This window comes from Onychostruthus taczanowskii, unplaced genomic scaffold, assembly GCF_017590055.1.
Source record: "Onychostruthus taczanowskii isolate IOZ18803 unplaced genomic scaffold, ASM1759005v1 scaffold21, whole genome shotgun sequence".
In the NCBI taxonomy this organism is placed as follows: Eukaryota; Metazoa; Chordata; class Aves; order Passeriformes; family Passeridae; genus Onychostruthus; species Onychostruthus taczanowskii.
This window is the reverse complement of record NW_024499351.1, coordinates 1060624-1082848: the sequence shown is the minus strand read 5'-3', so window position 1 is coordinate 1082848 and position 22225 is coordinate 1060624. Positions and strand designations below refer to the sequence as shown.

The 22225-nt window shown below is 40.8% G+C and overlaps 1 protein-coding gene across 1 annotated transcript in view; it reads right to left on the bottom strand.

The window, feature by feature from the left end:
* The window catches only part of EHBP1 (EH domain binding protein 1), a 204788-nt gene that overhangs the window by 151713 nt on the left and 30850 nt on the right, over positions 1 to 22225 (bottom strand). Inside the window, exons 4-5 of the mRNA XM_041404490.1 lie at positions 16141 to 16236; positions 7149 to 7202 (exon numbers count right to left, since the gene is read on the bottom strand). Of these exons, the coding sequence (XP_041260424.1) occupies positions 7149 to 7202; positions 16141 to 16236 (150 nt within the window). The remainder of the gene's footprint in view (positions 1 to 7148; positions 7203 to 16140; positions 16237 to 22225) is intronic.

The following is a 22225-nucleotide window of genomic DNA, read 5'->3' as shown; positions in this document are numbered from 1 at the left end:
CTGTAATATAGTTTTCAAAATTGCCATAGCATCTGCCAAATTATATTTGATATAGATGCACTTAGTGCAGCTATTTACACAGCATCAGAAACAACACTATTTAAAGCACAGTTTGGGTACTGCATTTCATTTAAGAGATGAAGATCAAATACCAAAAGAAAATTTTCATAACTGTTTTTTCAAAAAACACAGTAGAGAAGACATCGATGGACTCACATTTCACACTCATTCAGGATAAAAAAAAGCTATTAAAAGTGTAAGAAGTTAATTAGATATTAGGAGTTATTCTAGCAGTTTCTCTAAAATTCTTATTTAAATAAGATTTTTGTCATTTCTCAGCTCTGCTTTAATAGGTTATTATGTATTAATGACAGAAAGGATTCACTGTGGCCCTAATACCAAGTGATCTGGGCACAGTCTTGTTTTGGTCAGAAGGAAAATGACATTCCAGACAGTAAGTTGTATATCCTAACAGGACACTAACAGGCTTTGCCTGGGGATACAGGAGTGGCTGCAGGTCAAAATATCAATTAATTAACTGTGCTGTTCAGAAAAGTTTATGGAGCTCTTGCCTTCACAATGCCTGCCTGAAACCAGGGCTGCTGGTGCCTCCCCTTTGTGCTGGGCCATGTAGAGGGGAAAACAACCACAGTCATTCACACTTGCCCTAAATACAAGTGATAGTTTACTTGTGCTACAGCATTTGGTGTAGAATTTCTCCAGCAGAACTCAAGCAATGCAATCCACTTCCACTATTTTCTGTACTTTTCAGAAAAGATGCCAAATCCAATGAGATTGTTTAAGTAAGGGACTCCTGTAGGGTCAGTGGGGACACCCAGGGGACTCAGCCACTCTCAGACGCCCCAAAGCAGAGTGATCCACTCTGTGCAGTGGCCTCTCTCCTGCTCCTTTCCCAAGTCAGGACCCTGCCCCTGATCGTATTTCCCTTTTGGTTAAAAGTGCCCAGAAAGGCCATCATGGAGCACAGAAGGAGCAGCAATGTATTACTGGAAAAGCACAGGATCAGGCCTCCAAGAAAGATTTCCTATCCCGGTTCCTTTACAACCAGAGCAGCCAATCAAGACAACAATTTCTGCAAGTTTTGCTCCAAAGGCCTAATCTCAGAGATTTCTCAACTAGAACAAAGTGCTAAATATTTAATGTAAGCAAAAACTAAAAGTAAAACAGGTTTTCTGAATCTCTATTACATTTAAAGCAGAACAAGAGCGAGACAGCTGACAAAGCAGCATTTAATTCCTAGCTATATCTAAACCAGAATACTCAGCCTAATTTACACAGGCAGCTAGTCACAGCTCACATAATCACACACAGCAGAATATGACAGGGGAATTAAAGGACCAGGAAAGCATGTCTGAACTATAAGCTATTCTAAATATATTAAATGCAGACATTTAATTCAGAAAAAAAGCTAACCCAATCAATTATTATTTTAAGCAAAAAATTACTTCAAGCAAAAAATACAAAATGAATGCATAGAGAAGCTTTTACTACTGTTTCTTAAATAAAGGAAATAGCCAGTTTAAACTTAAGTTCTCACATGGTGCAAAGATGCACTAGAAGAGATACCCAAGATTTTGTAATAAATTCTGATACAGCAACTGATCAGCAAGTCAGGAATTCATCCTGTTCCTATGTCAGTTTTTTCCCCCAGGTTCTCCCAGCAAATGGCATCAGCAGTACTCAGAATTTCAATTCCCTACACTATGCTGGCATTTGCTCCCCAACATCTATTTCCAGAAGCAGGTGGGAAGATCAGACTTGGGCTGTCATTTGGATGTAGGGCAAAACCTGCCCTTGCAGAGTTACTGTTGCAGCAGTCCTGTAGTAAAAGATATTCAACCACCCAGTAAAAAAGTATGCTTTTACCAAAATTCTGGGCTAATTGCTACTCCTTTTCAAATGAGTTTTTCTCTAAAAGATTCATCAGGAAAACAACATGTTCAGAGCTTTATCTGATGAAAACTTTTTGCTAATACCTCATTTTATTGTATCACATTTAAAATTGGTGTACTTTAAGACTAGAAAGAAATTCATTTCTATGTCCCACCACCTACCCTCTCTTTCCCATTACTTTCACCTTATTTATCACCTTTATTAGTGGTGTCATGCCAGGCATTTCAAGAGAGAGAAATAATCTCCCCAAACCTGTGAGTGATAAAACATGCTCCAGGGCATTCAAAATGAGAAATCATCATGAGCAACCATGATCCAGAATTTCAGAGGCGACAGGGGAAGCATGGACTGAGGAATGTCAACTAAAAAACACACATGTACCGATAACATGAAGCTGATTATGTCAATTGTTTTGCAACATTTTCTAATGTTTCCAATGTTTCTTTTCTTTTGAGGCTTTGATGATATTTGAGTGGAAGCCAATTCAGAACTCGTTCTAGGCTGGGGTTCCTGAAGCTACACAAGAGCGACACACAGAAGAAAAAGTCAGATCTCACTTTTTCTGCTTAAATTCATTACTCTCTGTAACTCTTCCCTAAAGGCCAGCATGAACAACAAACTCTAGACTCCTTTTTTCTCTCATTCCGGAAGTTTCAGTGGGTCTATTCAAAAAGGCATCATTAGAAAACAGTGTCTGAAAAGGCATCAAAGCTTTTTCCAAGACTCTCTAAAAAGGACAGATGCAGAAGTCAGTGCAGTTTCCTAGATCTCAGTATAAGAACAACCTGGAAATTCTGCCTGGAATGCTTCCCCAGGCAGGTAACAGAGTTCAAGCAGAGCTGGGCGCAGCTATTTCCTGAAAGTCATGAGCAGCAGGAGCAGAGCAGGACACTGAGCATTCATAAATGAATCCGTGGAAAGAGAATGCTAATGACCTGCTAATGCAATCAAGGGAAGTGAAATCCCACATGTAAACACTGTCACATTACTGGGGTCGATTAGTCAGAGGCGAGGAGAGAGCCTCCAGCGACAGAGAGCAGACTGTTCTCCAGAGCTGTAATTGCTAAGAAAACCAAGGGCAGCCTAAAGTGTACCAACAAAGATCTGGGCCAGAATAATTCCCCACAAGGACAATGGAGCACTGGAAGAGGCTAAATGGCAGTGTTGCAGACAGCCCACTTTCATTTTATTTTTTTAACTGTTTAGGCAAGTGTTTGTGTGGAATTATGCTGCCTTGAGGCAACAGCACAAGACAGGTGAGGCTGCCTCCAGCTCCAGCTCACAGGAATGTACAAGTAAAGCTTCAACAACAGGTGGGGCATGTTTCTCCATTCATCTGCCAAATCAGTAGGTCTGGAATTAGCAAAGACCAAGTTTTAATAGGCCTGCCACATAAAAAGAGGGCTACAGTTGGTGGCAGGAGCAACAGCAATTACTGTCAGTGGAATATCCTACTGGAAATGGCTTGCTCACCACAGCCCTGAGCCCTGGGAATGACCCGCGGACAACAGTGAAACATAAGCACAGGTGGGAAGACAGAGAAGCCTACTATGAACTTTGGAATACATCGCTGTGCTAGACACACAAATCCGGGCTCAAAAATATTTTTGACAAAAAGCTGGGAAACTTGTTTCATAGTCTGTGCAGTTTCAAGTCAGAAAACATTCCATGACTTTAAGGTTCATTAAGAATGTAGGAAGTAACTGTCTACAAAACTGCCAGCAAACAAGTACACATTATGGTTTGTCCTCAGTGGACGTTCTTAGGTACTTTTCCATGCTTTGAGCATGCTAGGAAGCAAAATGACATTTCTTCCATTGCTTCAGATACTTTCACTTGAGACAAAGTTCTTGTACATAGAGCCAGTGAAAGCTTCCACACCTTTGGACCAATTTAAACCTCCTCTCTTCCCTCCTATCCCTTCCTCATTCCACTAGCTAAGCAATCTGCAGAGACCAAGAAACACAGCCCAAAACTTCAGGCCAGCTGAACTCTTCTCAGAGGTGCAGTCTTTGTATCAAAACTGCCCACCTCCTGGCACCTCTGAGGGGACACTCGAGGAGCTCAGACAGTGAAAGGAACCAAGAATGGAAACAGTATATATTCCAGTTACCCACAGAAGCAATGAGAGAGAAAAGTCACTTACTACAGCAAGGGGCTTATAAAATAGAAGGCAACTTGTCCTCGTTCTTTAAATGGAATAGGCAAATACACTAACACCAGTCTGTGAGATTTTGAAAGCCTACTACAACTCTACACATGAGCAAGTCTTACTCTTAGTTGTGAATTTCTTGCTCTCCTACTTGCAACAGCCAACTTGAACACCCAATGTTATTATTCAGTAGAACATAAAAAACACCAAAAGAATTCCAATAATTGCCTCATGACGTAAAAGCAGATAATCAATTACACAGATTGCAGTTAAAGAGAGATTAAATTAGAGACAAGAAAGTTATCAGTAAATATACACAGAACACAGCTGTGAAGGAGAGAAAGACATAGAAAAGGCTGATGGAAAATGAATACCAAGATTTCAATGGTAAGAAACTACTCTACGATCAAACTATTTATGGATTATACACACAGTAGATGACAAAGTTCACCTACTAGAATACAAATACAGAGTGACTAGGGTAATAAAAATACAGCTAGAAAAAAAATTTACAATAATCAAGGTAATGGATCATGAAGTAGTGTATATATACCCCCAACAAGAAAATAACCACAAAAAACAAGTATCTTGCTTCTTTTTCATTTACATCATGGCTTTCTTGCACAAATCAGTTCATCACTACTTAAAAATCCCTCTGAAAGTGCAGAATAAACTTGTGTGGAATTTGGTAGCATCTGCCTGCAAAGGCGCCAAACTGCAGCTGTGTAACTCTTCTACCTGGTCTTTGCTCAGCCATGCTGAAGCATAACAAAATTATTTTGGAGACTGACTTTTAAAAGTCAGTCAGACTTACTTATCAAAAAAAAAAAAAAAAAAAAACCAAACTCAAAATTTCTAGCAGAATTCAGATAGCTTCACAATTAAAGCACATCCGCAAGCTCTTCAGACTCCAGTATTTTGTGTTCTGAGTGCTGCTGACCAAAGAAGAGGGCAAGCCCTGCAGTCTATCAGGACACAAAACATCCCTGGACAAAAGAGAAAAGGTCCCAAAGGACTCTGAATGTCCCCATGCTTCCCAAAGGTGACCTGGTCTTGCTAGGTTAATGACAAATAGATTGTTGTAAACCCAGGTAAAATACACTTTAGGCCCGAAGAGGGTGAATGTCTATAGAGGAGAACAACCTCCTGCCTCCCTGGCTCCCCTGTTTTTAACAGGCAAGGTGTTCCATGCTCTGGAATGTCAGCCAGCCTTTGGAACACCTGTGACTTGCTCGAACCGATGAAGATGTTTTCATCCACCACTAAGTGGAGCTGTTACCCTGGGAAAAGAGTTTCTCCATCTCTTTCAGCATTAGGGAAAAAAAAAAAGGGAGAAAAAGGTGGATTGAAAGCAGTCAGTTTCATAGTTTCTTTAGCTCTCAGTAATTTTTGCGGTAAAACTATTAAATATATAATTCTGAGGATATTACTTCTATGTCCTCCAATCAAAGAATAAGCATCTACCTACCAGTGACTATTTGGCAGTTCTTGTGAGATGAACTAACAGCACAACTGAGGTTGTGAAGAAGTTGCCACATAACACAAGATTGCCCTGCACAGCTCAGCAAAGGTGTGAGGCAGAGAGCAAGAACAGCAGGCAGCAGATGGTCTGCTGCCCCCTCTACATGGAATACTCTGACATGTAAAGAAAGCAGGACACAAGCTCAGCCTACATGCCCCATATAAAATCCTGAAAAAAAATCATCTGCAACGTCACAGGAAATCCAGCTATACCCAGAGGGGCTGGCTGAGAAATACACTGACATTGTTTTATCCACAACTACTTGTATGGTGACAGCTGGGGATGGAGACTTCCCCGATTAAAATAAACTACGTGAGAAAGAAAAGGAAACTCCAGGAAACAGTAACTAAACTAGGTTTTGTGTTAACAAGTATCATAGGTGAAAATAGAAACTTGACATTTAAAACAAAAGTATAAATAAAGCACTTTTCTTTCAGCCCTTTTAAATGTTCTGTTACTGATGATAGGAATAAACCTTTAGATATTCAAATCACTTTCCAATACTGACAAGAAAAATAAGCATTTTTAGGTAAAAAAAGATATAATGCAAAATCCATTGCTTCCCCACACTTCAGTGCTATGTGGTACTACTTGGTAGAAGAGCAATTTCTTTTTTGTTTAAAAACAACATCAAAATTATGTTACTGTGAAACAGTCCATGATGGAAATATATTAATGAGCAGTAAACACTGTCTTGCTACCACAATCCTTTAAAATATATTTGAAGTTTCTTTTTCAAGAAAATCCTGGGTAAAGCAGCTTCCCCTTTTTTCAGCCAGGCAGCCCCAGAGCGGAAGCTGCTGCCCGGAACAGAGAAGGGAAAGGAAAAAAGTACTTCATGCAGCACTTGCTGTATGCAATGTCAAGCAGTGCACTTTGGCAAAGCCTGCTGTTTGTGCAGCCCTCAGGAACTCAGCTCCCCGGGAAGTTCTGGGAGCTCCTGCCTTGGAGGAGTTGGAGACTCACAGGAGCAGCTTTTGGGTTTTCACTCGGGGCACAGGACGTGCAGAGGGATCCAAGGGAGCAGCAGCTCATGACACTCCTCACTGCTGGTGCCACCTTCCCGTCCTGCCCCAAATTCCTCACCCATCAAAGTGAACAACGAAGCTCTGCTCTCCCCTAGATAGTGGCACTCAAGCCCAGAAGGGTGCGCTGCCATTTGGGACACACAGATGTCATAACCCAGCTCTGACTCGTTCACTGCCCTGCTCAGACACAAATAATGTGTCACAGCCCATAAAACAGTGAGTCATGACCCAGCTCTAACTTGTTCACTCCATTGCTCACAGCACACTAATGCAAGGCAGACTGAGGCTTACAGGGAAGGAATTTAAGCAGTGTAGTATAGCACTCCCCTCTCCAGCATTTTAATTGTAACATAGGTATTTATTGTACAATAGGTATTTTAATAAGCCTTCATTACTACAGAGCTAGGATTTACGGTGGTTCAGCTGCTCAAATTTTATTCAAGACTTTTTTTTAGCATATGGACACCTTCTAATATTTTTAAATTATTAAGTCTTATACGTATAAAAAAACCAAAACAACATTCCAACTTACGTTCTCTATGACAAACATCCATTCCTTGTCTTCAAACTCTTCAGCGTGAGGATCCTAGAAAAACAAACCAGAGAATTTGAGTCTAAAAATAATCCAGGATGCAAGAGACTGCAAAACAGCCACAGCTTTTCATATACTCTGAATTATTTTTACCCACAGAAGATACCAGAGAGAAATATTTTAGCTAGGATGTAGGATTTATGGGATGTCCACTATATGATGAACAAGTTGGGGTAAAACTGCCAGTGAGGATTTAATAGAGACTCCTAAAAATACAAACTTGAGGCTGATGCTGACGAAGGCCTGTAACTCTGCTTCCTTTCATCCAGTGGGGAAAAAAAAAGAAAAAAGAAAACCCTCTCTTTAATTCTCAAGTTCCACCTCCCAAATAAACAAAACAAATCCAAATCTTGCAGACAACAGTGGAGGGAGCCACTTGCTTCCACCAGAAGTGAGAAGATGCACACCCCAACCTCCCTAGGCCCAGACTCTCTGGGCACAAGCAGAGATCCAAAGTCACAGCTTCAGCACAGCACCTCCTTCCACTGCAGATTTCTTAAATACTTATCCTGAGTTCACAACATTTCTATGGTATCACATGTGAGGATCAGAAAACATTTTCACTAACAGGAAGAAAAATAACAATGAAGTTCATATATTTGGCTCTTTTTTTTTTTTTTAAATTTAATGAGCTTTCAGTCTGCTGGAGTGGTCTGTACTGTTGTTGTCTAAAAGGAAAATAACACTGGAGAAGACAGTAAGTCATACCTCTCAAGCCTCCATCAAGGATCCTACTTTAAACAAAATATGTTTTTTAAAAAATAATTAATCATCCAGTCCAAGTTCTGAACAACGGCAGTAAAACTACTCCTCTTGCAAAATAGATTCTCACACTAAGAGAATGTATCCTGAGTCTTTGTTTTTATATGAAACCTGCTTTTGCTATACCTCAATTCTATCCTATTATTTCTAGTTACAGGAAAACACTCAATTACTCCTCTGTCCCTGATGTTTGCATGCCATAGGTGTTGGGAGGTAAATGCCACTTCCATATCATCAGCATTTCCCAACATCATATATGAGGCCCCTCAGCATCTCAATTTTCTTGCTACTATTTGGCAACTGGTTCTGACACTACAGCAAGCATGGCAATTCCATCTTGCTGCTCTAAATTAACAAAATGCATCAATATACTTTGCTCCCACTTTATATCCATTAGTACCATCTTCCTTTTATTTCCAGAATGCTACAAGCCTCGCATTTAATCTTCTTGATTCACCTTATCTTAGTCTTTGCTTTAACCCTTGTTTCACTTCAGTTTTGCTTTGAAGTCAGACAGTGGGGAGAGGTGCTGTATCACTTTTTAAGTAGTTCTCTTTGAATAGACAAAATATTTTGTAAGTAACAGTTTATAACGCCAACAACCAGAGAAAAGTTGTCATTTGGTTTTTTTAAAAAATTTTCCAGGACACAAAAAACTTGGGAAGTGTGCTTTTAAATAAACCTCCTCTTTGGATGAACTACAATAACACCTCTAGGAGGATATTATCCCATCTCCTCCTGTGCATCCTTCCTTCAAAACCCAGCCAGGTGGGTTTCCCACGCAGCCCCCCCTGTAAAACACTTTCAGTGAAAGAATATAAGATGTTACTAAAAACTTATGTCAAAACTGGTGATTCATTTTTATATATGAATAAATCTTTTAAGAGGTTTTTTAAAAAAGAGACTAATTTAAATACTGCAAATGAGTGTCAAAACATGCTGTGCCAGTTACCATAAGGACAGAAGGGCAAGTAGATACATACAAAATTATACTGAGGTATCTCCATGTTCCAATTAAGGTCTTGTAAATATCAGATTATGTAATTATATCTCCATCACATTAATCAGGTTTGTGGAATTCTGCATTATATAAATAAAACACGATAGCTGCGGGTTTGGTGTATACTATATAAATTCTAAAGATGTAACTAACTTTCTGCAATCCAGCTATTAAATACTTAAATTTTTAAGAGTTAACCTGGGGCAATTACCTTTCTGTTTAATTGCTTCCTTTGATACAGCATGAAATGACATAATGAGATTTAATGGGATCATTAACCACTTTATGTTTTAATAAGCTACTCCATAATAAGTGACTCAACTCTTAAATATTTCATCCTGCTCAATTTTTTTCCCCTAACTCCCCCAAAAGCTATTAGGACAAGCTTGCAGGCTGACCTAAAACTGCTTCCAAAGTCATGGTCCAGTATTTAATCCCATGTAACAAACAAAACATTCCTTGTTTTGTTTCTGCAAGGCAATAACCTATAAAGCCACACCAAGCTCTGTCAGTGGCAATAAAACTCACACCTCTGAGAGCTACAGAACCAGGTGCTCTGCTGAGTATTTCTGATCATCTGACAGAGCAAAATAACACTGTATAATGCAAAGACTCCTTAATGTTCGACATTTTAGCACACACCTGAAAGCAAGTTGTGAACACTTCAGGAAGATAAACGCAGTGTATTGCCCCAAAACAGCCCTTAAAAGCTTCAAGGACTTCTCTAATTAACAGCCTAACCAAATGTTCAGAGTATGAAATATGCTGATATATGAACACTTTGCATATGTGTAGGATATTCCCGATTTAAAGGTAAATCCAGATTTTTTTAAGCCATATTTTTTGTCAGTTTTAAAATGTCTTCAGAAAGAGAAAACCCTGAATAATTTTATATACATAAGCCTCAGCATTTCCTTGCAACAGACACCTAAGTGGCTTCACTCTTACACTAAAATGCTTTTATCAGAAGCCCAAGGAGCAGCATAGAGAGTCCTATATCTAATTAAGTTACAACTTTAGTACGTGATCATGTAAACAGATACTTGTATGATTATAGTTATAACACAGTTTCTTGTATGATTACAGTTATAACACAGTTTCTATTGCAAACAACATGTTACATTTGGGGCTAACATTTCCTCAGGTGTCTCCATAACAGGTGTTGTTTCTATAAAACTGGCTAATCTTTCATCTTATTTTGGATTTGAAAAGAGTAAATACCAGTAAAAAAACCCCACACAACACCAAATGCTTCCCTCACTGGCTAATCCATATTCTCCATTCGTTCCCCACAAAAAACCCATGTGATGTATCTAGCAAACTATAATTTGAGGACTATAGCATGGGTGACTATGCTTTAGGAAAAAAATGCTATTCCAAAGAAGAAGAACTCCAGGAGTAATGGTTTTAGCAGCCTTTGGTATGTTCCAATACTGTATGAAAGCACTCTCTGGTAACAGGGCACACAAAACTTCACCTCACCTGCAAGCAGATACAAGCTGAGAATACCTAAAGTCAAGAGTTATAAACAAACCTCATTTCCATTTCCTAAAAGCAAATTATAATGAAAATTACCTACAAAGATCAAGGAACAAATTGCCTCACATCTCGCTTTAACATGAGGGGAGTTGGCACGATATTTCTTTTTTGGTAATGCATAATTCCTTCACCAGTGTACCATAGATGCAGAACTACACTGCATCCAACATTCACTATGGTTTCACCATTAATTGAGAACTGCAAGCATTAGGGAAAATGGACTGAACAACTTGTTGCTCTTCCTCATTTTACTATGTTAAAAAAGAATCATCATTTTTAGTACCAAGACATGGGTCCCATTTTCTTGTCTCAGTTTGATGCTCCTTTTCAGCATCTTTAAGTTTTAGAGCCTTTTTTCTCTACCCTTTTTTCATCTATTTTTTGTCTCACAAGATGACCTTAGTGTGCCAAAAGTAATACTCAGGTAAGAAGCAAATAGTAGGGAACTGTGCAAGAGATGGGACATCAGCTTTTCTTTGCAATCCCACCCCTTAGCTTCTTTCTGTGACATCATTCTGCCCATCCACATGACAACTACCCAAAAAAGTCTACTCTTCTGGGCTTAGGAAGAGCAAAGGATATGTCAGACACATTTTTCTGTTCTCTGTTGATCAGTCCATCACTCTGCCCATCCACATGACAACTACCCAAAAAAGTCATGAACCCATTCTTGTCAAGGACTAGATCCTTTCTGCAGAGTACAAGGTGGTTTCAGATGACTGAAGAAAGGTAAACCTTTTCCAGTAATTCTGGTTATATTCAGATTTACTTTTCTATTCCTTGTAATAGGAACAAAGGATATATCAGGGGACTGCTGCATTTGCTAATCAGCAGCCAGAGTGGGTAGGGAAGATCTTCAGACTGTTAGTCCCTTCCTCCCCCATGCCTCCTCCCTAAGTGTTCCTGGCTTTTGAAACTTGTCTTTCAATTAGATCACTTCATACCAGCCTTAATCTTCAGTCTTTCTTCTTGGGGAATAACTGCTTAAGGACTGTCACAGTGAATCACATCAAACACTGACAGGGTGTGTGATCTCCCCTCACCAGTGACCTGCAGCAGATGCTCTGGGTTCCCCAGCATCTGTCCTCAGCTTTTGTACTTGCCTGCTTGAAACTGCACAAGACTCAAAATTTGACCCAATTCTTCTTGCCTTCAATGCCGATTACAGAGGTCTGATTAGTCTAGAAAATCACATACAACTGTGATCAGCTTTAATTGGAGCTGCCAGAAAGCAGGGAGCTCTGAGGAGACTGGCAGAAACACCCCTGTGCATCACCACACCAAGCTCACACTTTCCAGTCAAGCCTCTGGGCTAGAAAGGCAACGAGCACTGAATGTCTTTTTTTTTTTTTTATCTTTTTTAAAAATTAGTCCCCCACTAATCCTTTAAGTTTTTAACCATTTAAATTTTTGATGTGCAAATGTGCTTACTTCCCCAAGCTTATGATTTTTGTATCTGGCACACAACACCTTGCCTATGGAACTGGTTTTTGCTCCTATGGAGTATTCTCCATAGTATCTGGTCAAGCCCCTGCTCCCTCCTAAACTGAAATAAGTATGCTCTGAACCTGAACTTGGTCTTTACTTAAGAGAAATGACTTTATGTAGAGGTTTTGGGCTGATTTGGTTTCTTTTTCTTCCTCCCCTGAGATATGCACTGGCATTTTTGCAGTGATCCTGCTACAGCATGGCCAGTTATTATTCTGTAAAAGCAAAGCATAATTGACTTGGGCTTTCAAGAAGAATGATAGGGATTTTTTTCTGGGAATACGTGGGAACAGGACAGGAATACTTTCAACTATACAAATATGCCTTGATCATCTATTTCATTCTTATTTTACTTATAAATATTTTTTGTGTGCTTAGAAAGCTATGCCTTTAAAAATGTCTTTTTCAAACCTTGGTATTAAGAGCTGGTAATGGTCCCTGCTGTTGCAATGGTACATTGGTGTGATAAACCATGTACATTACTGACAAAACAAGTGTTTTGTGTAATCCAATGAAGCAAAGTCCATGCTTACTCCTGAAGAACAAACATTTTTGAACAGGAAGTCACTTTGCTTTTAAGCTAGAAAATAATGATGTTGCAATTTAAATCCTCATAGTACAATTGATGTTCATTTAGCTTTACTAAAAGCATTGCACTTGCTTGGCAGTGAAAATTTCTGGTTTAAAATCTGTGTCAGCTGATAAAGATTTGTGTTTGTATACAAACCTACAGAAAAGCATACAACTTTTCATATGTGGTAATTAAACTTTGCTAATGCAGGGACTCCAAAATATTACCTTCTGGAGCACAACCATGGTAACAAAACAAAAAAAAAAAAGTGGGAATTCATCTCTGGCTTTTCTGGCATTTGTGAATCTTTCCATGAAAGCACTACAAATTATGGATTTTAAATGCACAATAGGCTTACTGTTTCATGATGTTTCTTTCTCCCCAGTTTGGTTGAAAAAAACCCCAAGGCATAACTAAACATCAGTGTGGAGCTCAGCAAAGGAAGAAGTTAAACTTTCAGAACAGATGGAACTTTTTATGTAATTAGTACTTTAATGGCTGGATGGGCAGGAGCTACAGCTAGTCAAGGAAAGCTGAATCAATATATCCATATGATTCTTTTCCCCACATGACTCCAGGGCATTATGAAATTTTACCAACAGCCCAGAATTAACTGAAACAAACAAACAAGCAAGCTTACATTTACTTGAAATAAAGTTTTCTAAATGAAGGTTGTAATCTCTTCAGTACTTTGCTTGTGCAAGAATTACAAATATGTTGATGTAAGCAAGGTAACACCCGAAGTAGGGCTGTGCAGATAATGCAGAATATCTCATCTGTTGACTGATCACAGGGACTTTGCTTAGCCAGCTCTCAAGTGTCCACAACTGACTATTGGAGAGAAGACTCTTAACATTCTCATCAGCACTTGAAACCTTGACTTATCTCCTAATCCTACCAGTAACACATTTCAACAGCCACTTACGAATGCGCTGCCACTACTGTGCGAATCATTTCCCACAACACATAGCTGTCTGTCTGGAGCCCACTCCTTCCATTCCCAACAGCACCACTGCATTCATTTGTTATCTGTGATTGCTACACAGCTCTGTGGGAGCAGCCAGCTCCCAGCTCTGGGCTCTGCCAGGGTGGACACGGAGGCAGCAGCTCCCTGAGCTTCAGGTGGTGGTGAAAGCACGCAGCTCCTGTTTGTTAAACAAAGCCAGGCTGAGTGCATGCACTGCAAAGTGCCAAACCTTCAGCAATCACCCTCCTTTGCAGGGGATTGGCTCCAAAAAGGATTGATACAGAACTGCAAGATGAGCAGCCTCTTTCTCTGAGCTTTCCTGTTTTCAGTCTTTTTGTCCCCTTCCTTCTAGAAGAAGGAACAATACAAATTCCAAGGCAGCTCCCAGGAAGGCGGCTGCAGAGTGCCATCACATACTTCCCTTCCCACTGCTGCAGTGCTGCCCAGACAATGCAGCAGCTGTGTGACAGCCACTTCTTTTGGACTGCCTGTGCCCAAAACCTACCAGCTACAGAAATGCCAGCTCTGTGGGTGCTGGGACATGTCCTGTGCTGCAGCTGAAGCACCACAGAGCCAACAAAGCCAGCAGGGGACTGGGCACAGCCTGAACTGCAATACCATCTTCTGCCTGCAATCCCCTGCCCCTCACCGCTGGCTCAGGCAGGCTGCTGGTCTCACGCAGCTACAGCACTCCTGGGGCATCACACAGCTTGCTCCACAAACTGCTCTGTGCCACACGTGCATGCCCTTACAGAGAACAAAGGGTGTTTGCCACTTACAGGCACTCTTGTTAGAAGAGCTGGAGGATCAATTAGAGCAGATTTTACAGTAAGAGCTGCCTGACAGTGTGATGGTTCTCAATATTTTGATTATAAATCAAGTGCTCACACCCCCGGAGACCAGTGGGTACCACTTACAGAAGGCACAGTGCTGGAGTTATTCACACTCTACCTCTCCTCCCAGACCAGTTCTTGTGATAGGAAGGCTCATTTCTGGGGGGAGGAAGAAGTCCAGTGAACAGATCTGCCTGCAGAATTAGTGCTGGGTAAAATTAAGCTTTTGTAATATCTGACACTGGCTCCAGAGGCCCTTCCATCCCTCACTAGATAATCCTACCCTCAGTCTCAGTTACACAGCTAACAAGGCTGTTCTGCTGTTCTACATTAACAGAATCCTGAAGCAGTACAAGTGTAAATAAAAAGATGGGATGGCAAGAGAAGGCTGGAAGACACCTTCACTCCAAAGCCACAATATCAGAGCTGCACCCAAGAGAAACTTTATTTCTCATCTTTCACCTAACATCACAATTACAATCAAGATTTGTGTACATTTCTGCTTTACTTTAAATGCTGAAAATATCAAGCAACATTTACAATGCTGCATAACCATGTTCAGGTTGCACAGACATGTGGCATTGCCACATAATGCTGACAAGTTTCTTAGTCCAAGCAGAGGTCCTTGAAGCAAACAATTTTTGGTAGTGAACTTTTAAATCTCAGTTGTAGACTACATGTTTGCTAAGAACAGAGACAAGTTTATGATAGTTTATGATCACTGTCAACCTGAGAAGTTTGTGCTCATGAGTAACCCCAAAAGCAGATATTTTAAAAAAAGGGCGAGAGGGGGGTGGGGAGACAACCGTCTTCTTTTAGGTTTAATGAACCAAGTAATAAATTCCCATTCTAAGGCTAATCAGAAGCCAACTCCAAGCTCAGAAAAGTCCTCAAGAAAAAGAAATACAAATATTACTAATTAGAAAGAAGTATGTTACTGTTGCCCTAAGCTGCAAAGGGAGCAGTTAGAAATAAGAACAGTCAGAATGTAGATGAAGGTACCAGAGTAAAGAACGAGGAAGAACTATGGAATGAAAATCCCAAAATCTTCAGCCTCCTACACTGTCACACATGCAAAGCTGCCTTGTTTATCTTTATGCAGAAAGGGCCTTGCCCAATGATATTTGGGAAATAAGTTCTAGCATAACTATCACTTCCTCCTCCTGCTTCACAGACACACAAATAAGCTTCTTTATTTTAGTAGAATAAATGCAATTAAAAAAATTAAAAATTTCCCTGTTAAATCTTACAATTCTCTGTACTACGCTGCACATCCACTCTTATAGCTGCAATCACATCAGTGCTGTGGTGCTTGTGTAGCATTCTAAATAATGGGAAGTGAGGAGCTGGATTCTGTTGCAGCCAATAGCATGCACTGAAACTCTGAAACTGAACAAGGAAGTCTAGAAATGACTGTGTTACGACAACTTCTCCCTTCCAGTATTTAAAGAAAACCTACCAGGCTGTAACCCATGCCAAGTCCTTACACATGTACTACGTGCACAGTTACACATGTGCTGGACTCTCTGCCAATGCCTCCCCGTAATCAGCTCAATGGGTATTTCAGTGTGTTAACTAAACTACAGAAGTCAGCTTTGGCAGGGAACAGACCATCCCTCTCACCCAGATTTGAACTGAGGACATAAGGCTGTGCAGTTAATGACATAAAACCAGCAAGATTAGACCTTGTGACTCTAATCTGGCATTTCCAGGCAGAATTTTTCATGTGTTGTTTAGGAAATAGTAAAGATTATGCTTTAAAGAAAACATACCTTGAAGAGAGTCACAGTAATTTCAACATTTTCAGGTACAGGCCACACCACCAACCCACGGTATGGGTTCTTGATTCCAGGCTGCCAGCTGTGTGCCTAAAGGAAGAAAAATAGCCAGCTGTTTAAAGCCATTATAAAAGTGCTGACCTGACTCCCACAGGACCAGGGCATGCAGGTAAAAGTAACATATCACTGACTGCAAAAATGTCACATCCCATAATCCATGACTCTAGTGAACACTTGAAAGGACACAATTAAGAGTGACTGTAAGGAAACTCAGACCTCTAGCAGTCTTTTCCATTGAACTAAAGCTGTTCCTCACAAGGTCCTAAACTCAGCTTTTTTATTACATAGCACAGGTCAGGACACTCAGAGCCTTGCAAAAATTAAGGCTATAGGGTCAGAACTTCTGTAGCAAGCTGAGCTTTATTTTGTGCACAACACATAGTGGAGGTCTAATCATATTTACACATAAATGGAGCAAAATGTTTTACTTGAGGAAAGAAAAGTGAAAACCATGGTTTATAATGCTACTAAAACAGTTAAATTTTTAAGAATTAATGTGCTGGAGTACCTACACCTAGAAAACATAAAAAAACCACAACAGTTAAATAGACTGAGAACTTGTCTACCTCTGAGCATCAGTCTGAATTAGTGTATGGCCTGTATTTACATTTTAACAGCTAGTCCTAAAAAACACCATGTGTGAGCATTTCCAGTCTGGTTTGGAATAAGTATGCCGTTTTCCAAGCTCAACCTAATGTATTTTGTGATGCTGTAAGACAAATGAGGGAAGGATGCTGCTGCAGAATTGACAGCTATGGAGCCAGGGTGTCATTAGAAACATCTGGAAGTTTTATCAGGGGAGACTGTACAATCTATTTACTGTTACTTCAAGCAAATTAACTTGGCTTTTTTTAATTTTTTTTTTTTTAATTCTAGAGCATCAATCATTGCAATTTTGTACTCCTTCCAAAACTCAGAAGTTCAGATTCAGGCTGTTTATTAGAACATATTTTTGCTTTAATAAGGTTAGCAGGACCTGTGACTCAGGTTCTCTGAGACCCTAAGGTAATCTGGGCAACTTTAAGAATGACTTTGCTTTTCCAAAGTGGGAAAGACAAAGCTGGAGAAGCAGGCCCATCCCTACAGAGGCAGCAGCTCTCTGCCACTGTGTACAGCAGGGAGTGCCAAACGTTGCCAGCTCTCCTTTGGTTTTATCACTAATTTTTTTCTCTTTGATGTTCTGCTTGAAACCCCAGCTCCCAAAGATGCCTAATTAGATCTGATTTTTCAGTGAGTATCTATGCTTTCTGCTTGCAGACTAGCATCTTGGAGCTTCTAAAAAAAGGGAATTTTGAAGTAAGAGCAACTTGAAAGAAGCCAGTTTCTACTGGTTTTGCTCCACGAATTTCAGTCTAATCTCCTCATTCTAAAGAGGGCCTGGATGTATTTTCTGAATAACAGAGCAAACAACACTAAATAACACAAACAAAACTTATTTTACAATAGAAAGGTATTTTGTGAGCAGCAATACACACCACAGTAGATATCACTACTACCACAGACACTGGAGCTGCAGTTTGTGTCTCTGTCCCACAGAACCCACAGCCCCCTGCATCACTCCCAGCTTGCCCACAGAGATTCTTCAGCAGACACGAGGCAGTGATCCAGAGCCAGGCACAAGCTCATCTGCCATGTCCCCGGTAGCATCCTGTAAATTCAGTAACTTCTCCTCCATAGGGGCACTCCATCCTCTTTCCAGGTACCACTTTTACAAAAATAATTGGAGCTCATGGTGCGTCTGAAACCTGTGCTTTCCTGCTGGGTTTGGCCAATACTGAAAATTATGTCAAACTTTTGCTGTCCAAGGTTCCAGGCACTGCCAGCCTGCTCAGCTGAGGAGCACTTGTTCCATCTATTAAAAAACCCTAGAAAAATGAGCATTCAGTGGCGCAGTCAACACTTCACTTCAAGCCCTTTATCAGCATTTCCTCGCACCAGGAAAGTCAGTGAGACACAATAAACACTCAGGGATATATATGTTTTTCTGTCACTGAAAGCAACAACCAGGAGACAAGTTCTAACTAATGAGCTTTTAAAGCAAAGCTGTTCTGTGATCATGAATGTTATCAAGTCCTCCTCTGGCTTTGAAAAATAAACACTGTATCACATAAACAGCATGACAGAAAAAGATAACATCAAAAGGACTGCCTGGGTTGTTGGGAAGGAGAAATGGAAAGGGGAAAGCAAATCCAAAGAAACACGGAGGACTGGGAAATGACAGTAATTTAAAATTAAGATGCAGAGTGTTATTCTAATGCAACATTTCTCATGCCAGGCACCTCTATGCTGCAGTTTCTTCAAGTTACATCTGGCTTGTATCAAAAACCCTTTTCAAGTCCCAAATTATAAGCCTTGACTTGGAGCTGGATCAGGCCACCGCTGCAGGTGACAAGGACTTGCCATCAGGGCTCAGCCAAGGCTGGGTCCTGCAGCTGCACACAATACATTTCCACCCTAATCCTCTCCTTAACCCATTTTCCATCAGGTGGTTGTGCCTTTAGACCCACTTTTTCCTCATTTGCTACTGGTCTTCACCAGCCATCTCCCGTTGTGTTGGAAGTCAAGGCAAGGGCAGCTAAGCAGAAGTGACTTCCAGCAGCAGGTGCCTCACCCACAGCCCTGCCTGACTTCTCTCCAGACCTGAGGGATGGGAGCCATGGTCTGCCAAGACAGGCAGAAGTGCTTTGCTGCATTTCAAAGCAAAAGGCAACTCTTCCTTTTTTTCTGCCAGTAGAAAATGAGAGAAGACAACATAGCATGAAAGCTCTTTTAAATCTGGAAACAGGAGCTACAGGATGGGCTGCTGAAATATCCTATAAATAGAGTAGGGCTGTGAATGACATTGTCCAACCTACGGCATTGCTCTGGCACAAAACTGATGACTGGGAGAGGAGGAAATCTCTTAAAGAAAGGCAGTGGAGATGAACCCACAGAAGTTGCATGGGCACTTCAGGCTATCCATTTTTCTCTTTAAAACAACAGTTCCAATCCAGGCAGCCAGCTCTGCAATCCACCACCTGTGATGTGAAAATCACTACTGTTTTGCTGTGTTTGAACTGGAATGACAGACTTGATCCCACATTATTTCAGGAACCTGCCCTTTCAGATGCTTCACCTCTTTTCTACTTTCATCACTTCCACCTTGACTCATCCTGTTGTGCAGGATAATTTCATATTACTTTTCTGTAAGATGCTAAAGCTGACCATAATATTTTGACCCTGCTGCAAATTATGGAATAGTTTATATTTATGAATAAAAAATATGTTCTTATTGCCAAGCTGTAAATATTGGGTTTTAAAAGCAAAACTCATCTGAAACAGACCTATGATTATTCCTCATCTGCAGCCACAAGAGTGGCTTTACTGTGAGCCAGCAAACTGCTGATTTTCTGTTCCTTATAAATTTTTTTGCCAGCTGCCTGTGATCAGGCCAGCTCTGCTACTTGTTGGTGTGACAGGCTGTTCAGGGCACAAGAAGCAAGCAGGAGCTCAACTGGCTCCAGTAGTGCTTAGGCCAGTTCAGCTTGTAAGGATAATCTCTCTTCTTCAGCATTATCCATGCAGAACACTTAGTTAGAAAAGGAAAGAGAAAAAAAACTCAAGAGGAAGAGCCAACATTAAGCAGCCAGATCCTTCATCTGGTGCCTTCATGCCAGGAGTGGAACACCAAGGATTTGCTCCATGTGATGCATCCCACCAAAGTCATTCACCATCCAAGACAGCCAGAGTTGTGTGTGGCTGCTACAGACCTACTGGAAAAAGAATGGACTGGGAAAAGCTGCCAATTCCCTCACACCAGAGGAAACCAGCAGTTTGTGAATGGCTGCTTCTTGTTCTTCTGTAACTCAGTTCAGTGTCACAAAGGGAGACAAATTAAAGGCCATACTCCAGACCACAGCTTGCATCCCCCCCATGAGCATCTTGAAATCCCTGTGCTTGTCCCACCAGTTAAAAAGGCTGGGCACCAGAACAACGCTTCAGTCACACTCATTCCTTGGGATGCAGTCCAAAAAACCCAGCACGTGCCAAAGAAGGAAGTTCAAAGCCCTGGAAACTCCAGGCAGCCTTTGATCAACACATTGCTGTCAGTGCCCCCTTAGAGCAGACAAGGAAACCAGTGGATTCCCACAGGTCTTCCCATGAATGTCTTCAATTCATCGGCAGGCACACGTGTTACAACTGTCACTGTGCACATGTGTGTTACTGCTGCAAAGCTTCAGAAACACTGCCAAGCTTGGGGAATGAGCAAAAACTCATCTCCACCACAGCTTCTCCAGGACTGGGCTACCTCTTCAAGCTTGATTTCACACACACACATTCATGACATACATGATGAATACCTCATGTATTAAATACATGATTCACGCTATTTGGTTCACCAGGTCTTGCCTTATTCACCACCCACAGTACATGATGCTCAGATAAAGAGCCTGTTCCCTGTCTCTTCAATCGATTTCTCACATCATCTATAGGGTTTCTTATCAGAAATGAAAAACAACCAACCAAATAAAAAATCAAAGCCCAGACAAACAAAAAAAAACCTGAGCGCAGAGTTATTTTGCTCATTGTTTTCTGGGACAACCATCACTGCACCTCAGAATGTCACCACAAGTCAACTTTGTGGGACTCCTGGAAAAAAGAAGAGTATTAACGACCTCCAGTTTACAGTCAGGGATTACAATCACAGCATGACCTTGTAACTTTACTAAAAAACTGAGAAGGTGCAGGAGTGGCATTATTGAACTGTGCTGGTCCCAGACAGTCATCAGCATGCCAAGGTCACAACATGTCTTTGGAACTCCAGCCCAGCAGGGACAGGCAGGGCTGGCACTGGGCAATAAAGTAGCCAGAAGAGGCAACAGATTGCCAAAAACAGCAGAAGAGGTGACCCAGCTGCTGCTTTAGTTATGGCAGAACCTTGGAAAAATGCTGGCCAGGCTGCTGTTGTGTACAAGAGATTCCTTTTACTCCATGCCCCTTTGCCTCTCTTGGCTCTCACTTCTCACTGCCCAAGTTCCTTCCCTCTTCTCAGCATTGTTCCCTCTCCTTTGTGCTTACACAGTTTTTGATAAACCTGCAAGAGAAGTGCTGAAATCACAGGCAAGGCACCTTCTTTCAGCTTTGATACAAACAGAATCTTTGAAGAATAATTCTGTCAGGCTCTCAGAAGCAAGTGCAAATTTGATTCTTCAGAGGTGTATAATTCAGCTGTAAGCCTCTGCATGTTCACAGGAATAGTGGAAAGTACCTCCTTGACATCACGGCAACATCTATTTTCAAATCAAAATTTATTAGTTCAAAGCCTGGAAATTTGAGAGCATCTCCATGAAATGAAGGTAAACGTATTTTCAACAAGTTTTTCCCTTGCTCTACACTAGAACAAAGACATTCTTCCACCACTCAAAAAAAAAAGAAAAAAAAAAAGAAAAAAAAAAAAAAGGCAAAAAAAAAAAAAAAAAAGAAAGAGACAGATCCAAAAGCCCAGGGCCTGAAAACCTGGGCAGGCAACTTTCCAGTGTGCCAGGGTACTGAAGAAGAGTTAAACCAGTCCACAGCTACAAGCTGCACCTTCTGTAAACCATGGCTGCTGAACAGCATCTAAATAAAGCTTGAAGAGTGTACCTGATTTTGCAAACAGACAACATTTGCACCAGCAGACTCCCACCCTCCCCAAGATGAAAGTTCATTTTGGTTCTAGGACTGCACAGCAATTCTGCCAAGCACAGCAAAACTGCAAATCACCATTTTATGTAAACTCCTGGCACACACAGTGGAGATGCCCAACCACACAGAGCCACCTCGGCCTCACACATCTCATGAAATACACTGAAATTAGACTTGCCCATGGAGAGCAGGTCCCAAAATAGAACTGTAAGTAACTTAAATCTGCATTAAGGTCAGTAACTGCTGGATATATTTATGGTCTTGTATCCATCCAACCATTAGACTGCTATTTATAAGCTCTTTCAAAATGGGTGTTTGCTTTTCATTTGCAACACTTTGAAACTTACTGTAATTA